General features: G+C 43.2%; 1 protein-coding gene across 1 annotated transcript in view; it reads right to left on the bottom strand.

Moving 5' to 3' along the window:
• Positions 1-5,530, bottom strand: part of LOC129817222 (pre-mRNA-processing factor 39-like) — an 18,209-nt gene extending 12,679 nt beyond the window's left edge. The window contains exon 1 of the mRNA XM_055872252.1: positions 5,383-5,530. Coding sequence (XP_055728227.1) covers positions 5,383-5,395 — 13 coding nt within the window. The 5' untranslated portion in view covers positions 5,396-5,530. The remainder of the gene's footprint in view (positions 1-5,382) is intronic.
• Positions 5,531-15,475: the final 9,945 nt, after the last annotated feature.

The following is a 15,475-nucleotide window of genomic DNA, read 5'->3' as shown; positions in this document are numbered from 1 at the left end:
AGCCAAATGTAAACTGAGGTTTTTGGATATAAATAATGAACTTGATCGAACAAAACATACATGTATTGTGTAACATGTTGTCCCGGGAGTGTCATCCGATGAAGAATATCAAAGGTTAGTGATACATTTTATCAATATTTCTGCTTGTCAAATAAAATATATATATATATTTGTTTTAAATCGCTGTATGCTTTCTGTGACTAGTTGCTGACCTAACATAATGATATGTTCTGCTTTTGCCGAAAAGCTTTTTTGAAATCGGACACTGTGGTTGGATTAAAGAGAATGTTATCTTTAAAATGGTGCCTAATACTTGTATGTTTGAGAAAATTGAATTATGAGATTTCTTTTGATTGAATTTGGCGCCCTAAATTTCATTGGCGAGTTAATCGGTTTTCCATTAAAATGATAACTCATAAAATTCCAAGTAAATTTACAATGCTAAATAATGGTGCTATTACGCATGTATGACCTCTAGGGCCGGGCGATGACGTTATCTACCGCAAGTTAAAGAACATAGCAGTTCAAGTGTTAAGTAAAATTGTCAATTTGTCACAGCCCTATTCCATATGCACAAATATCTTATTTCTCAAAACGCAATTTTTTCCTACGTTCTCTAAATAAGCTTTTTTTATACAATGAAAGGTCAATACACTGCATTTCAAACAGCCAGGAATAATGTAATTAATTCAGGGCTTGTAAAATTATACCTTGGCTAAATATAGGCTTTCCACAACCATAAGACCCACTAATATTGTAATTATTTTAACAAAATAAATTGGATCTGCTTTTTTGCAATAATCACTGATCTGGCTTTCAAGTCTATGAAAATGCCATTTTTGTTACAAATTTAACCAGAACCATGCACAGCCACGAATAATGACCAACTTCTAGCAGCAGGCATTATAGAAAATTATTAACACAGGTACCATAAACACTCAAGTGAGTAACCAGCTAAACTTTATATTTAAAGTCTAACCAACTTGGATCTACTTGCTTGCCAACAAGGTAGAATAGTTAAACTTACGAATACACCTGTCCATCACTAACTACTTGAACAACAGCCTGTTCACTTTGTTTAGACACTGAAATCAAGTGGCCTACCCGTATAAAAAGATGCTTAGGCTATTTCTCAGAATGAGTACAAGTTGCCAATGTCTTATATAAATGCATCTTATGCTCATTTATAAAACACAGACAATACATTTAGCACATAAGTATGTGGCTAAAATGCTGCTAGCACTACGTTGTGAGACAGAAACTGAACATACACTTTCCACAATCATCATCATTTTGGGAGTCGAGACCAAAACAAAGTATCGTTAGAAAAGATTCTCAACTATTACAGTAAAATAATGTCTAAGTGTTTCGGAGTCCATATGCCCAAATCTGTTGGACCAAACCTCAACCGCAAATAGCGAGTTTAAACTGTCGTTGTCAGAGGGGAAGAAGTTATCTTTTGTCGTGTGTGGCAGGGGCTTGGTGTCTGTGTAAAGTCCCTACAGCACAGGAGCGAAGGAGACAAAAATGATTAAGGCAGGAAAATGTCAACCTTGATACTTGCAACAATGCTCTAACACATGAATTTTAGTTAATACGATACGGTCGCCCAGCCCTCGAGTAAGAAGTGGATCCAGACAGTGTTGACATAAAATGCAATGCCAAAGGTCACATCGACATAACTGGGTTATGCGTAGCCTCCTTTCCGAATCCAAGAGTGAAATACTAACATGTAGGCTCAGCATCCCAGAACAGTCCCTTACAAGTAAGAATGCTGAACAAACTTAATTTCAACTTTACTTGTTGTCCCCAGATTTTGGCAACATATTGTAGGTAATATAATACAACATATCTACAGGGAAGTGTTATCAACATGACTTTCAGTACGCTGATCTGTATATCGGTTTGTATTTCCGTTTTAGAATTTTTAATACTAATGAAATTTGCACTTATACAAGCACCTGCACAATGTGGTTGAGCCTAACCAAAAAGGAATTCAAAATCTTCCAGCTGATTGCGAGGAAACATGCATCACGTGCAATGCCTCAAGAGATTGAAAATACAAGCTACAGAACCTTCAATGCAGTCGGAAAGTATTCAGACCCCTTCACTTTTTCCACATTTGTAACGTTACAGCCTTATTCTAAAATGGATTAAATAGTCCCCCATCAATCTACACACAATACAAAAAAACTGATTATATATTTTTTTATTTGCCAACATCTAACTGAAATTCCATTTACATAAGTATTCAGACCCTTTAATCAGTACTTTGTTGAACCACCGTTGTCAGCGATTACAGGCTTGAATCTTCTTGGGTATGACGCTACAATCTCGGCACACCTGTATTTAGGGAGTGTCTCCCATTCTTCTCTGCAGAGCCTCTCAAGCTCTGTCAAGTTGGATGGGGAGCGTCGCTGCACAGCTACTTTCAGGTTTCTTCAGAGATGTTCGATCAGGTTCAAGTGCAGGCTCTGGCTGGGCCACTCAAGGACATTGAGAAACTTGTCCCGAAGCCACTCCTGCGTTGTCGTCGCTGTGTGCTTAGGGTCATTGTCCTGTTGGAAGGTGAACCTTCACCCCACTCTGTTCCTCTATCCTGACTTGTCTCCTAGCCCCTGCCGCTGAAAAACATCCCCACAGCATGATGCTGCCACCACCATGCTTCACCATAGGGATGGTGCCAGGTTTCCTCCAGACGTGACACTTGGCATTCTTTACTCATGCTGCCAAACATACCCTTGTAAAACTGACCATCCTACCAATCCTCGACTTCGGTGATGTCATTTACAAAATAGCCTCCAAAACCCTACTCAATAAATTGGATGCAGTCTATCACAGTGCCATCCGTTTTGTCACCAAAGCCCCATATACTACCCACCACTGCGACCTGTACACTCTCGTTGGCTGGCCCTCGCTTCATACTCGTCGCCAAACCCACTGGTTCCAGGTCATCTACAAGACCCTGCTAGGTAAAGTCCCCCCTTATCTCAGCTCGCTGGTCACCATAGCAGCACCTACCTGTAGCACGCGCTCCAGCAGGTATATCTCTCTAGTCACCCCCAAAACCAATTCTTCCTTTGGACGCCTCTCCTTCCAGTTCTCTGCTGCCAATGACTGGAACGAACTACAAAAATCTCTGAAACTGGAAACACCTATCTCCCTCACTAGCTTTAAGCACCAGCTGTCAGAGCAGCTCATAGATTACTGCACCTGTACATAACCCATCTACAATTTAGACCAAACAACTACCTCTTTACCTACTGTATTTATTTATTAATTTATTTTGCTCCTTTGCACCCCATTATTTCTGTCTCTACTTTGCACTTTCTTCCAATGCAAACCAACCATTCCAGTGTTTTTTTTAGTTTTTATTTTACTTGCTGTGTTGTACTCACTTCGCCTCCATGGCCTTTTTATATTTTTTATTTATTTATACATATATCTGTTTGCCTTCACCTCCCTTATCTCACCTCACTTGCTCACATTGTATATAGACTTATTTTTTTTCACTGTATTATTGACTATATGTTTGTTTTTACTCCATGTGTAACTATGTGTTGTTGTTTGTGTCGAACTGCTTTGCTTTATCTTGGCCAGGTCGCAATTGTAAATGAGAACGTGTTCTCAATTTGCCTACCTGGTTAAATAAAGGTTAAATAAATAAAATAAAAATTCAGGCCAAAGAATCATGTTTCTCATGGTCTGGGAGTCTTTAGGTGTCTTTTGGCAAACTCCAAGCGGGCTGTCATGTGCAGTCTCCTTTTACTGAGTTGTGGCTTCCGTCTGGCCCCTCTACCATAAAGGCCTGATTGGTGGAGTGCTGCAGAGATGGTTGTCCTTCTGAAAAATGCTCCCATCTCTACAGAGGAACTCTGGAGCGCTGTCAGAGTGACCATCAGGGTTTTGGTCACCCCCCAATACCAAGGCCCGACTCCCCCAATTGCTCAGTTTGACTGGGCAGCCAGCTCTAAGAAGAGTTTGCTGGTTCCGAACTTCTTCCATTTCAGAATGATGAAAGCCACTGTACTTGGAGACCTTCAATGCTGCAGAACATTTTTGGTACCCTTCCGCAGATCTGTGTCTCGACTAAATCCTGCCTTGAAGCTCTAAGGATAATTCCTTTGAACTCATGGCTTGGTTTTTGCTCTGACATGCACCTTCAACTGTGGGACCTCATATTGACAGTTGTGTGCCTTTCCAAATCATGTCCAATCAATTAAATTAACCACAGGTGAACTTCAATCACGTTGTAGAAACATCTCAAGGATGATCAATGGAAACAGGATTTACCTGAGCACAATTTCAAGTCTCATTGCAAAGGGTCTGAAATAAGGTGTTTTTTTGTGCGATAAAATTTTCCAAAAATTACTTTCGCTTTGGCATTACGTGGTATTGTGTGTATATTGATGAGAAAACAAATTATTCAAATTTAGAATAAGGCTGTAAAATGTGGAAAAGGTGAAGGGGTCTGAACACTTCTCGAATGCACAGTAACGCTAAAAATGTGGGTAAACAACATTATTTCCACGTCCTACCACCAAAAAGGACCAAGAGCATGTACAACTGGTTAAGTACGGATACATATTTTTATTAAACATCCTGGCCTGTAAAGAGTTGCGTCTTTTTAGGGCGACTTCGATCAGCCTAGTAAACTGAAAACGAGTAACAAAATAAATGTCATGCATGCTCCAGATTAGTAACCTGAACCATTCAAGTCATGCTCAACTTTATTCAAGTAGTTGTAAACCAAAGAATCCCCGCCGACCGCAGCTCCTGACTTTTTCAGTCACACCGACTTGTGCAAGCATGCGTACTTCCGTGTTTAGGACCATAGCTAGCATGTCACCTAGCACAGGCGCGCGTGTTGGCGTATAGTAACGTTAGCTATCATATATAACTAAACATTTTACTTGCTCAAACAACAACGACCAAAATAGCTTACTATCTAGCTAGCCCACTTGTAATGATAGCTAGCCAGACATCATTGAAGCACGACGCGGTAAACACAACAGTGAAGTTGGCTTAGTAACCTAACTAACCGTAGCTAGTTAATTCAAACGGATCTAAATACCTAACTTACCCACTGACTGTATATCCTCGGAAATAAGACGTTAGTAAAGTCCACATATGCTGCGTGTCATTGTAATGATAGTAGGGAAAGGCGACCGTTTAATTTTAATCCAATAATTGGCTGAAAGTCTTACAAACAGTACCACAGCGTAGTTATGTCTTCAACCCTGCCTTGGTTTGGGCCTAACGACGTTAGCTGCTAGCTAGCCAGACCGCACACGTCCACCACCATCTTCACATTACAGCAAGCGGAGTGGTAACAAGTTCAGGGGAAAACATGTATACAAATAAATAAAAATCCCAACTTACCAGTATCTTCCATGAAACTCAGTTTAGACAAATGTGTATTTCTGTTACTTTAAACGTATCTAACCAACAACATGTAGCCGCGTTTCTACTCTCATTCTCCAGCGACAACTTTGAGGAGGCTTCGGAAGGGCAGACAGAATGTGCGCATGCGTAAGGTTCTCAATAGTTACCACAAACACAAAGTCAAAATGGCTATATCGTAAACATTTGCTTTTGGTTTAAGGTTTGGTCAGGTATAAGGTTAGCAGTGTATTTCATGTTATGTTTAAAAACAGATTTAAATTAGATTCATTGTAGAAAAAGGCGGAGTTTAGCCATAATGTATTTGTGGCTATAGTAACTAGTGACGACCCATGCGTACTGTAGGGGGGCGGATCCACTAATATAATGGCTGTTTTCGAGAGGATCAAACCCGTAATATATCATGGCTAAATTGTGACTGACTGATCTACAAAAAATAAAGAGTAGTTATTTATGATATGTTTTTTGTTGAGTAGTCAGTCGGCAGTCGCCGGCTCCAATGTCGATCAAGCCCAAAGTAACCAAGAATGGTTACACTGTATATCTGTCGACTTGTGTTTGTCTGGCTACTTTGTAATGAATCCAACAAACGTAGCCAGTAGAGGCTGCAGTCACGGATTTATGCAAAAAGGTGAATAAGAATAAGATAATAATATACCTATTTGTCATTGGCTTTGTTGCCACTATTTTACATGATTTAAAAAAACAAACATTTATTTATCATTGAACTGTAGAATAATTGAAATGGGAGCATAGATTTGACTAAGGTCTAGATTAGAAATAATAGAAAAAATCCATTGTAGGCAAGTGTATTCACTGACATTTAACCTCTCCCTGATGTTTCCCTACATGTTTCAAGCAGACCACCATAGTCCCTGTACCCAAGAAACTGAAGGTAACCTGCCTAAGTGACTACCGCCCCGTAGCACTCACGTCGGTAGCCATGAAGTGCTTTGAAAGGCTGGTCATGTCTCACATCAACACCATCATCCCGGAAACGCTAGACCCAAAACAATTCGCAAACCGCCCCAAAAGATCCACAGATGATGCCATCTCAATCGCACTCCACACAGCCCTTTCCCACCTGGACAAAAGGAACACCTATGTGAGAATGCTATTCATTGACTACAGCTCAGCGTTCAACACCATAGTGCCCACAAAGCTCATCACTAAGCTTAGGATGCTGGGAATAAACACCTCCCTCTGCACCTGGATCATGGACTTCCTGACCGTCCGCCACCAGGAGGTAAGGCTAGGCAACAACACATCTGCTACGCTGATCCTCAACACTGGGGCCCCTCAGGGGTAGATGCTTAGACCCCTCCTGTACTCCCTGTTTACCCACGACTGCGTGGCCAACCACGACTCAAATCCAATGTTATCTGTCACAGGTGTAGACCTTACCGTGAAATGCTTAGTTACAAGCCCTTAACCAACAATGAAGTTTTAATAAAAATACCTAAAAAAAGAAAATAAATAAAAGTAACAAATAATTAAAGAACAGCAGTAAAATAACAATAGCGAGGCTATATACAGGTGGTACCGGTACAGAGTCAGTGTGCGGGGGCACCGGTTAGTCGAGGTAAATGTGGCAATATGTACATGTGGTTAGAGTTATTAAAGTGACTATGCATAGATAATAACAGAGTAGCAGCAGTGTAAAAGAGGGGGGGACAATGCAAATAGTCTGGGTAGCTATTTGATTAGATGTTCAGGAGTCTTAGCACTCCGGTACCGCTTGCCGTGTGGTAGCAGAGAGAATAGTCTATGACTAGGGTGGCTGGAGTCTTTGACCATTTTTAGGGCCTTCCTCTGACACCGCCTGGTATAGAGGTCCTGGATGGCAGGAAGCTTGCCCAGTGATGTACTGGGCCGTACGTATTACCTTCTGTAATGCCTTGCGGTCGGAGGCTGAGCAGTTGCCATACCAGGCAGTGATCCAACCGGTCAGGATGCTCTAGATGGTGCAGCTGTAGAACCTTTTGAGGATCTGAGGACCCATGCCAAATCTTTTCAGTCTCCTGAGGGGGAATAGGTTTTGTCGTGCCCTCTTCACAACTGTCTTGGTGTGCTTAGACCATGTTAGTTGTTGGTGATGTGGACACCAAGGAACTTGAAGCTCTCAACCTGCTGCACTACAGCCCCGTCGATGAGAATGGGGGCGTGCTCGGTCCTCCTTTTCCTGAAGTCCACAATCATCTCCTTTGTCTTGATCACGTTGAGGGAGAGGTTGTTGTCCTAGCACCACACGGCCAGGTCTCTGACCTCCTCCCTATAGGCTGTCTCGTCATTGTCCGTGATCAGGCCAATCACTGTTGTGTCATCGGCAAACGTAATAATGTGTTGTTACTTACCCGTACCACCTGGGGGCGGCAGGTCAGGAAGTCCATCATCCAGTTGCAGAGAGAGGTGTTTAGTCCCAGGGACCTTAGCTTAGTGATGAGCTTTGAGGGCACTGTGGTATTGAACGTTGAGCTGTAGTCAATGAATAGCATTCTCACATAGGTGTTCCTTTTGTCCAGATGTGAAAGGGCAGTGTGGAGTGCAATAGAGATTGCATCATTTGTGGATCTGTTGGTGCGGTATGCAAATTGGAGTGGGTCTAGGGTTTCTGGGATAATGGTGTTGATGTGAGCCATGACCAGCCTTTCAAAGCACTTCATGGCTACAGACGTGAGTGCTACGGGTCTGTAGTCATTTAGGCAGGTTACCTTAGTTTTCTTGGGCACAGGGACTATAGTGGTCTGCCTAAAACATGTTAGTATTACAGACTCGGACAAGGAGAGGTTGAAAATGTCAGTGAAGACACTTGCCAGTTGGTCAGCGCATGCTCAGAGTACACGTCCTGGTAATCCATCTGGCCCTGCGGCCTTGTGAATGTTGACCTGTTTAAAGGTCTTACTTACTCGCTCCGGAGAGCATGACCACACAGTCGTCCGGGAACAGCTGATGCTCTCATGCATGTTTCAGTATTACTTGCCTCGAAGCAATCATAGAAGTAATTTAGTTTGTCTGGTAGGCTCGTGTCACTGGGCAGCACTCGGCTGTGCTTTCCTTTGTAGTCCGTAATAGTTTGCAAGCCCTGCCACATCCGACGAGTGTCGGAACCGGTGTAGTAAGATTCGATTTTAGTCCTGTATTGATGCTTTGCCTGTTTGATGGTTCGTCGGAGGGCATAGCGGGATAATCTTATAAGCTTCCGGGTTAGAGTCCCGCTCCTTGAAAGCGGCAGCTTTATCCTTTAGCTCAGTGCGAATGTTGCCTGTAATCAATGGCTTCTGGTTGGGGTATGTACGTACAGTCACTGTGGTGACGACGTCATCGATACACTTATTGGTGTAGCCAGTGACTGATGTGGTGTACTCCTCAATGCCATCGGAGGAATCCCGGAACATATTCCAGTCTGTGCTAGCAAAACAGTCCTATTGTTTAGCATCTGCTTCATCTGACCACTTTTTTATTGACCGAGTCACTGGTGCTCACTGCTTAAATTTTTGCTGATAAGCAGGACTCAGGAGCATAGAATTATGATCAGATTTTCCAAATGGAGGGCGAGGGAGAGCTTTGTACGCGTCTCTGTGTGTGGAGTAAAGGTGGTCTAGATTTTTTCCCCTCTGGTTGCACATTTAACATGCTGGTAGAAATTAGATAAAACATATTTAAGTTTCCCTACATTAAAGTCCCTGGCCACTAGGAGCGCCGCCTCTGGATAAGCGTTTTCCTGTTTGCTTATGGCCGTATACAGCTCATTGAGTACGGTCTTAGTGCCAGCATCGGTTTGTGGTGGTAAATAGACAGCTACAAAGAATATAGATGAACTCGCTAGGTAGATAGTGTGGTCTACAGCTTATCATAAAATACTCTACCTCAGGCAGGCAAAACCTTGAGACTTCCTTAGTCGAGACTTCCTTCCTTAGTGCACCAGCTGTTGTTTACAAATATACATAGACCGCCACCCATTGTCTTACCAGAGGCTGATGTTCTATCCTGCCGATACAGTGTATAACCCAGCCAACTGTATGTTATTCTTGTCATCGTTCAGCCACGACTCGGTGAAACAAGATACTACAGTTTTAAATGTCCCGTTGGTAGGATATACGTGATTGTAGTTCGTCCACTTTATTATCCAGCGACTGTACGTTGGCCAATAGTACCGATGGCAAAGGCAGATTAGCCACTCATCGCCTAATCCTCACAGGGCACCCCGATCTCCATTCGCGATATCTCTGTCTCCTTCTCCTGCGAATGACAGGGATGAGGGCCCTTTCGGGTGTCTAGAGTAAATCCCTCTCGTCCAACTCGTTAAAGAAACACCATCATTAAGTTTGCTGACCACACAACATTGGTAGACCTGATCACAGACAACGATGAGACAGCCTATAGGGAGGAGGTCAGAGACCTGGTGGTGGGGTGCCAGGACAACAACCTCTCCCTCAAACTATCATGGTCCAAAAACACACCACGACAGTTGTGAAGAGGGCACTAGAACACCTTTTCCCCCTCAGGAGACTAAAAAGGTTTGTCATGGTTCCCTAGATCCTCAAAAAGTTCTACAGCTGCACCATCAAGAGCAACCTGACCGGTTACATCATCGCCTGGTATGGCTACTGCTCAGCATCCGACCGCAAGGCGCTACAGAGGGTAGTGCGTACGGCCCAATACATCACTGGGGCCAAGCTTCCTGCCATCCAGGACCTATATAATAGAGTACCCCATGGTGAGAGTAGGGTTATGGTATGGGCAGGCATAAGCTATGGACAATGAACTCAATTGTCTTTTATCAATACCAATTTGAATGAACAGAGATACCATGACGAGTTCATGAGGCCCATTGTTGTACCATTCATCCGCCGCTAACACCTCATGTTTCAGCATGATAATATACAGCCCCATGTCGCAAGGATCTGCACACATTTCCTGGAAGCTGAAAATGTCCCAGTTCTTCCATGGCCTGCATACTCAGGAATGTCACCCATTGAGCATGTTTGGGATGCTCTGGATCGACATGTACAACAGCGTTTTCCAGTTCCCGCCAATATCCAGCAACTTCGCACAGCCATTGAAGAGGAGTGGGACAGCTATCCATAGGCCACAATCAACAGCCTGATTAACTCTATGCGAAGGAGATGTGTCGCACTGCATGAGGCAAATGATGGTCACACCAGACACTGACTGGTTTTCTGATCCACAACCCTACCTTTTTTGAAGGTACCTGTGACCAACAGATGCATATCTGTATTCCCAATCATGAGCAATCCATTAATTACAGCCTAATGAATTTTATTTAAATTGACTGATTTCCTTATAAACTATAACTCTGTAAAATCTTTGAAATTGTTGAATTCTGCATTTATATTTTTGTTCAGTGTATATAAACAGTACCAGTCAAAAGTTTGGACACCTACTCATTCCAGGGTATTTCTTTATTTGACTATTTTCTACATTGTAGCATAATAGTGAAGGCATCAAAACTATGAAATAACACATATGGAATAATGTAGTAACCGAAAAAGTGTAAAACAAATCAAAATATATTTTATATTTGAGATTCTTCAAAGTATCCACCCTTTGCCTTGATGAAGGCTTTACACACTCTTGGCATTCTCTCAACAAACTTCATGAGGTAGTCACCTGGTATGTTCTGCAGCAGTAGGCCTAACATCGCTAGATGACACATTCCAATCTCGTTAGATCATAGAAGTTATTTATAACCATGAACCAGATGCACAATTAAAGGGGAATTACACCAAAAAAAGACATAAAATTGTCTAAAATGTATTTTGTTTCTCTATGAATAATTGTAATATTTAGTGTGAAAAATGTCCAGGAGAGAAAAATCAGAATGCAGGAAAATACCTCATATAATTGTATGGGGCCCCCTTAGAGTTGTTTATTAACCATTATTTTACCAGGCATATTGACAGAAAACACATATCTTCTACACCAAGGACCCAGGGAAGAGTTGCAGGGTAGAGGAGAAGAGAAGAATGTGCCTATTTGAAAGCGATAAAAATATGGTGTAGCGACTGCACTTGAAGAAACATTCAAAGTTCTTGAAAACCTTCATATCTTAAAGTAATGATGGACTGTCATTTCTATTTGCTTATTTGAGCTGTTCTTGCCATAATATGGACTTAGCCCTGTTTGGTAAAATACCATCTTCCGTATACCAACCCTACCTTGTCACAACAACTGATTGGCTCAAACGCATTAAGAAGGAAAGAAATTCCACAAATAACAAGGCACACCTGTTAATTGAAATGCATTCCATGGCAGAGTTTGCAAAACAATCGGCACCCAATTGATTCAAATCATGATATAGTTCTGTCAGGTAAGCCATCTTTGCAGTTAACGTTCAACTGAGAAGGTTTTTGAGAAAAGTCTATCTACCCACAAGACAGTTATCATCATTGGGGCTCCCGAGTGGCGCGGTGGTCTAAGGCACTGCATCTCAGTACAAGAGCCATCACTGCAGTTCCTGGTTCGGATCCAGGATGCATCACATCCGGCCGTGATTGGGAGTCCCATAGGGTGGTGCACAATTGACCCAGGGTCGTCCGGGTTTGGCCGTCATTGTAAACAATCATTTATTCTTAATTGACTTGCCTAGTTAAATAAAGGTTAATAAAAAAATATTTTAAAAAGTGGCTAATTGGCTACATACAGTGATAGACAAATGTGCACACCAAAACAAACAGGTAGAAATAAATTGGCAGTGTTACATTTGGCTTTTTAAGGCAATAGTGGCTAACCAGGGGTAGGGTAATGTCAATATGGCTTGATTGTATAGTAGCAGGGAGCTTTATGTTGAAAAATGGCAAGCTCCTCATAGGTGGGCTGCAAGCTAATCGTAGCTCGTGATCTATCTGTTGGAGATGCCTGATCTAGACTCTGAAGCCTACATGCTTACCCTTTCAAAGTAGGAGGTACATATGCAAATAAAAGATGACTGATCATTGGTCAGAATATTCAGATCAGATTCTGATGTCATGATCTGGGCAAAAAAAACTCCATCCCACCTGAACAGGCTGAAATTCCTGGCATTTAGAAAAACAAATATTAACTAACAGCTCTTACACAAAAAGGGCATTATCATAATTTTCACAATATAATTTATTTTTTTATTCTCTCATGTTTTTAACTTCACTGCCCCTTTAAAATAATCCAGAGCATGCAAACAGAATTAGCCTAACCATGTGTATTGGGATTTATAATGAATTGCATTGGAGTTTGCACGTAAACCTTATACTATATGCAATTTGTTACGTTAAATGAATGTTCAGGTACACAGCAGGGACAAGTATTTCAGTAATTGAAACATCAAGATTTCTCAAAATCCTCATGGCTATTAACCCAATAGCCTACTCTGAAATACATCCACATTTTCTGTCTGTCTGTAGGCTACAAACACACAGAAAATGTGGATGCATTTCAGAGTTGGAAGCAAGCGTATGGTAAGCTTGACATTACAGTAGGTGTAATGTCAAGCTTACCATAGGCTTGCTTCCAAGTCAAAACGGTTCACACATTGTAACGATGTATGCAGAGAGTCGGGAACAAGTTCAGGGCGTGAACACGTTTAACAAACATAACAAGAACCATTAACAGCGCACCGGCATGAAACCGATACAGAAACAATAACGCCTGGGGAAGGAACCAAAGGGAGTGACATAAATAGGGCAGGTAATCAAGGAGGTGATGGAGTCCAGGTGAGTATCAATAAGCCCTGGCGCGCATGACGATGGTGACAGGTGCACGTAATAATCAGCAGTCTGGTGACCTAGAGGCCATGTACGTGACAGTACCCCCTCCCTGACGCACGGCTCCAGCCGCAGGGACGTCCCGGGGATCAGGAACGGACCGGCCACCTCTGCCAAAGCGCGGGAACCTGGCGAGCCAGCTGTGGCATGGGAACCTGCTGAGCCTACCGAGTCTTGAAAACCTGACGAGCTAGCTGAGGCATCCTCGGTAGAGTCAGCAAGGGGCGCTTGACCCGCCAACCGAGTCTTGACACTCGATGTACCAGCTGAGGCATGAAAAGCATGACGAGCCGGCTGAGGCATCCTCGGTTGCTCCGCAGCGGAACCCAGACCCAACATCTCCAACACAAAAACACTCCCGGATGCTTCTCTTGGGTGAGGCGTTATTCTGTAACAATGTACGCTGAGAGTCGGGAAGCAAGTTCAGGGAGTGAATACATGTAATAAATGAACAAAACAAGAACCACAAACAGAAACAATAACCCCTAGGGAGGTGTGCGTAAGAATCAGCAGTCTGGTGACCTAGAGGCCAGAGAGGGAGTATACGTGACACACATACAGCGCCATCTGAAAGTATTCAGACCCCTTGAATTTTTCCACATTTTGTTACGTTACAGCCTTATTAAAAAAAAATATAATCTAAATCCTCAGCAATCTACACACAATACCCCATAATGACAAAGCAAACACTGTTTATTTTATTTTAGCTAATGTATTCAAAATAAAAACGTATTTACATAAGTATTTAGACCCTTTGCTATGAGACTTTGAAATTGAGCTCAGGTACATCCTGTTACCAATGATCATCCTTGAGATGTTTCTATAACTTGATTGTTGTCCACCTGTGGTAAATTCAATTGATTGGACGTGATTTGGAAAGGCACACAACGGTCAATATAAGGTCCCACAGTTGTTAGTGCATGTCAGAGCAAAAACCAAGCCATGAGGTCGAAGGAATTCTCTGTAGATGCACCGAGTACAGGATTGTGGAGAGGCACAGATCTGGGGAAGGGTACCAAAACATTTCTGCAGCATTGGAGGTCCCCAAAATTGGAGGTCCCCAATTTTTCGTGGTATCCAATCGCTAGTAATTACTACCTTGTCTCATCGCTACAACTCCCGTATGGGCTCGGGAGAGACGAAGGTCGAAAGCCATGCGTCCTCCGAAGCACAACCCAACCAGCCGTACTGCTTCTTAACACAGCGCGCCTCCAACCCGGAAGCCAGCCGCACCAATGTGTCGGAGGAAACACCGTGTACCTGGCCCCCTTGGTTGGCGCGCACTGCGCCCGGCCCGCCACAGGAGTCGCTGGAGCGCGATGAGACAAGGATATCCCTACCGGCCAAACCCTCCCTACCCCGGACGACGCTATGCCAATTGTGCGTCGCCCCACGGACCTCCCGATCGCGGCTGGCTGCGACAGAGCCTGGGCGCGAACCCAGAGACTCTGGTGGCGCAGTTAGCACTGCGATGCAGTGCCCTAGACCACTGCGCCACCCGGGAGGCCCTCCTCCATCATTCTTAAATGGAAGAAGTTTGGAACCACCAAGACTCTTTCTAGAGCTGGCCGCCCGGCCAAACTGAGCAATCGAGGGAGACGGGCCTTGGTCAGGGAGGTGACCAAGAACCCGATGGTCACTCTGACAGACTTCTAGAGTTCCTTTTGTGGAGATGGGAGAAACTTCCAGAAGGACAACCATCTCTGCAGCACTCCACCAATCAGGCCTTTATGGTAGAGGGTAGAGGGGCCTGACAGAAGCCACTCCTCAGTAAACGGAGGCTGCACATGACAGCCCGCTTTTCGTTCAAATATTTTTTATTGAACACACACAGGAATGGTGTATAGGTATGAAAGGCAGGTATACAATTTTTAACTAAACATAAAAGAGCAGACAGAAATAAAAATATCCAGAGTTCTGGGTACAAAACAATTATTACAAAACAAGACATACAAAACAAGGACAGGTAGAAAGAAAGAGGGTGGGTGTCACCCCCCCCTTATTCCCCCCCTTTATCCCTCCCCCCCTTTATCCCTTCCCCTTATACCACTCCCCGCTGCTCGGGTGGCGGTGCCAGCACATGCTGCCCAGAGGTGGATTAAAATATTACAATGGAGAGTGCGTTAAAAAGTACAAATTCACAGCGCCGAATGGTCCAAGTAAGAGAGGAAAGGCTGCCAGATCTGATCAAATGTTAATAATTTATTGTTCAGAATATATCTAATCCTTTCTAAGTGTACAGTGTTTGCCAATTCGCTGAGCCATAATTTGGTAGTGGGCGCTTCCCTCTTTTTCCAGAACAACAAGATTAG

Source organism: Salvelinus fontinalis, chromosome 20 (genome assembly GCF_029448725.1).
Source record: "Salvelinus fontinalis isolate EN_2023a chromosome 20, ASM2944872v1, whole genome shotgun sequence".
NCBI classification, from domain to species: Eukaryota; Metazoa; Chordata; class Actinopteri; order Salmoniformes; family Salmonidae; genus Salvelinus; species Salvelinus fontinalis.
This window is presented reverse-complemented; position numbering and strand designations above follow the sequence as displayed.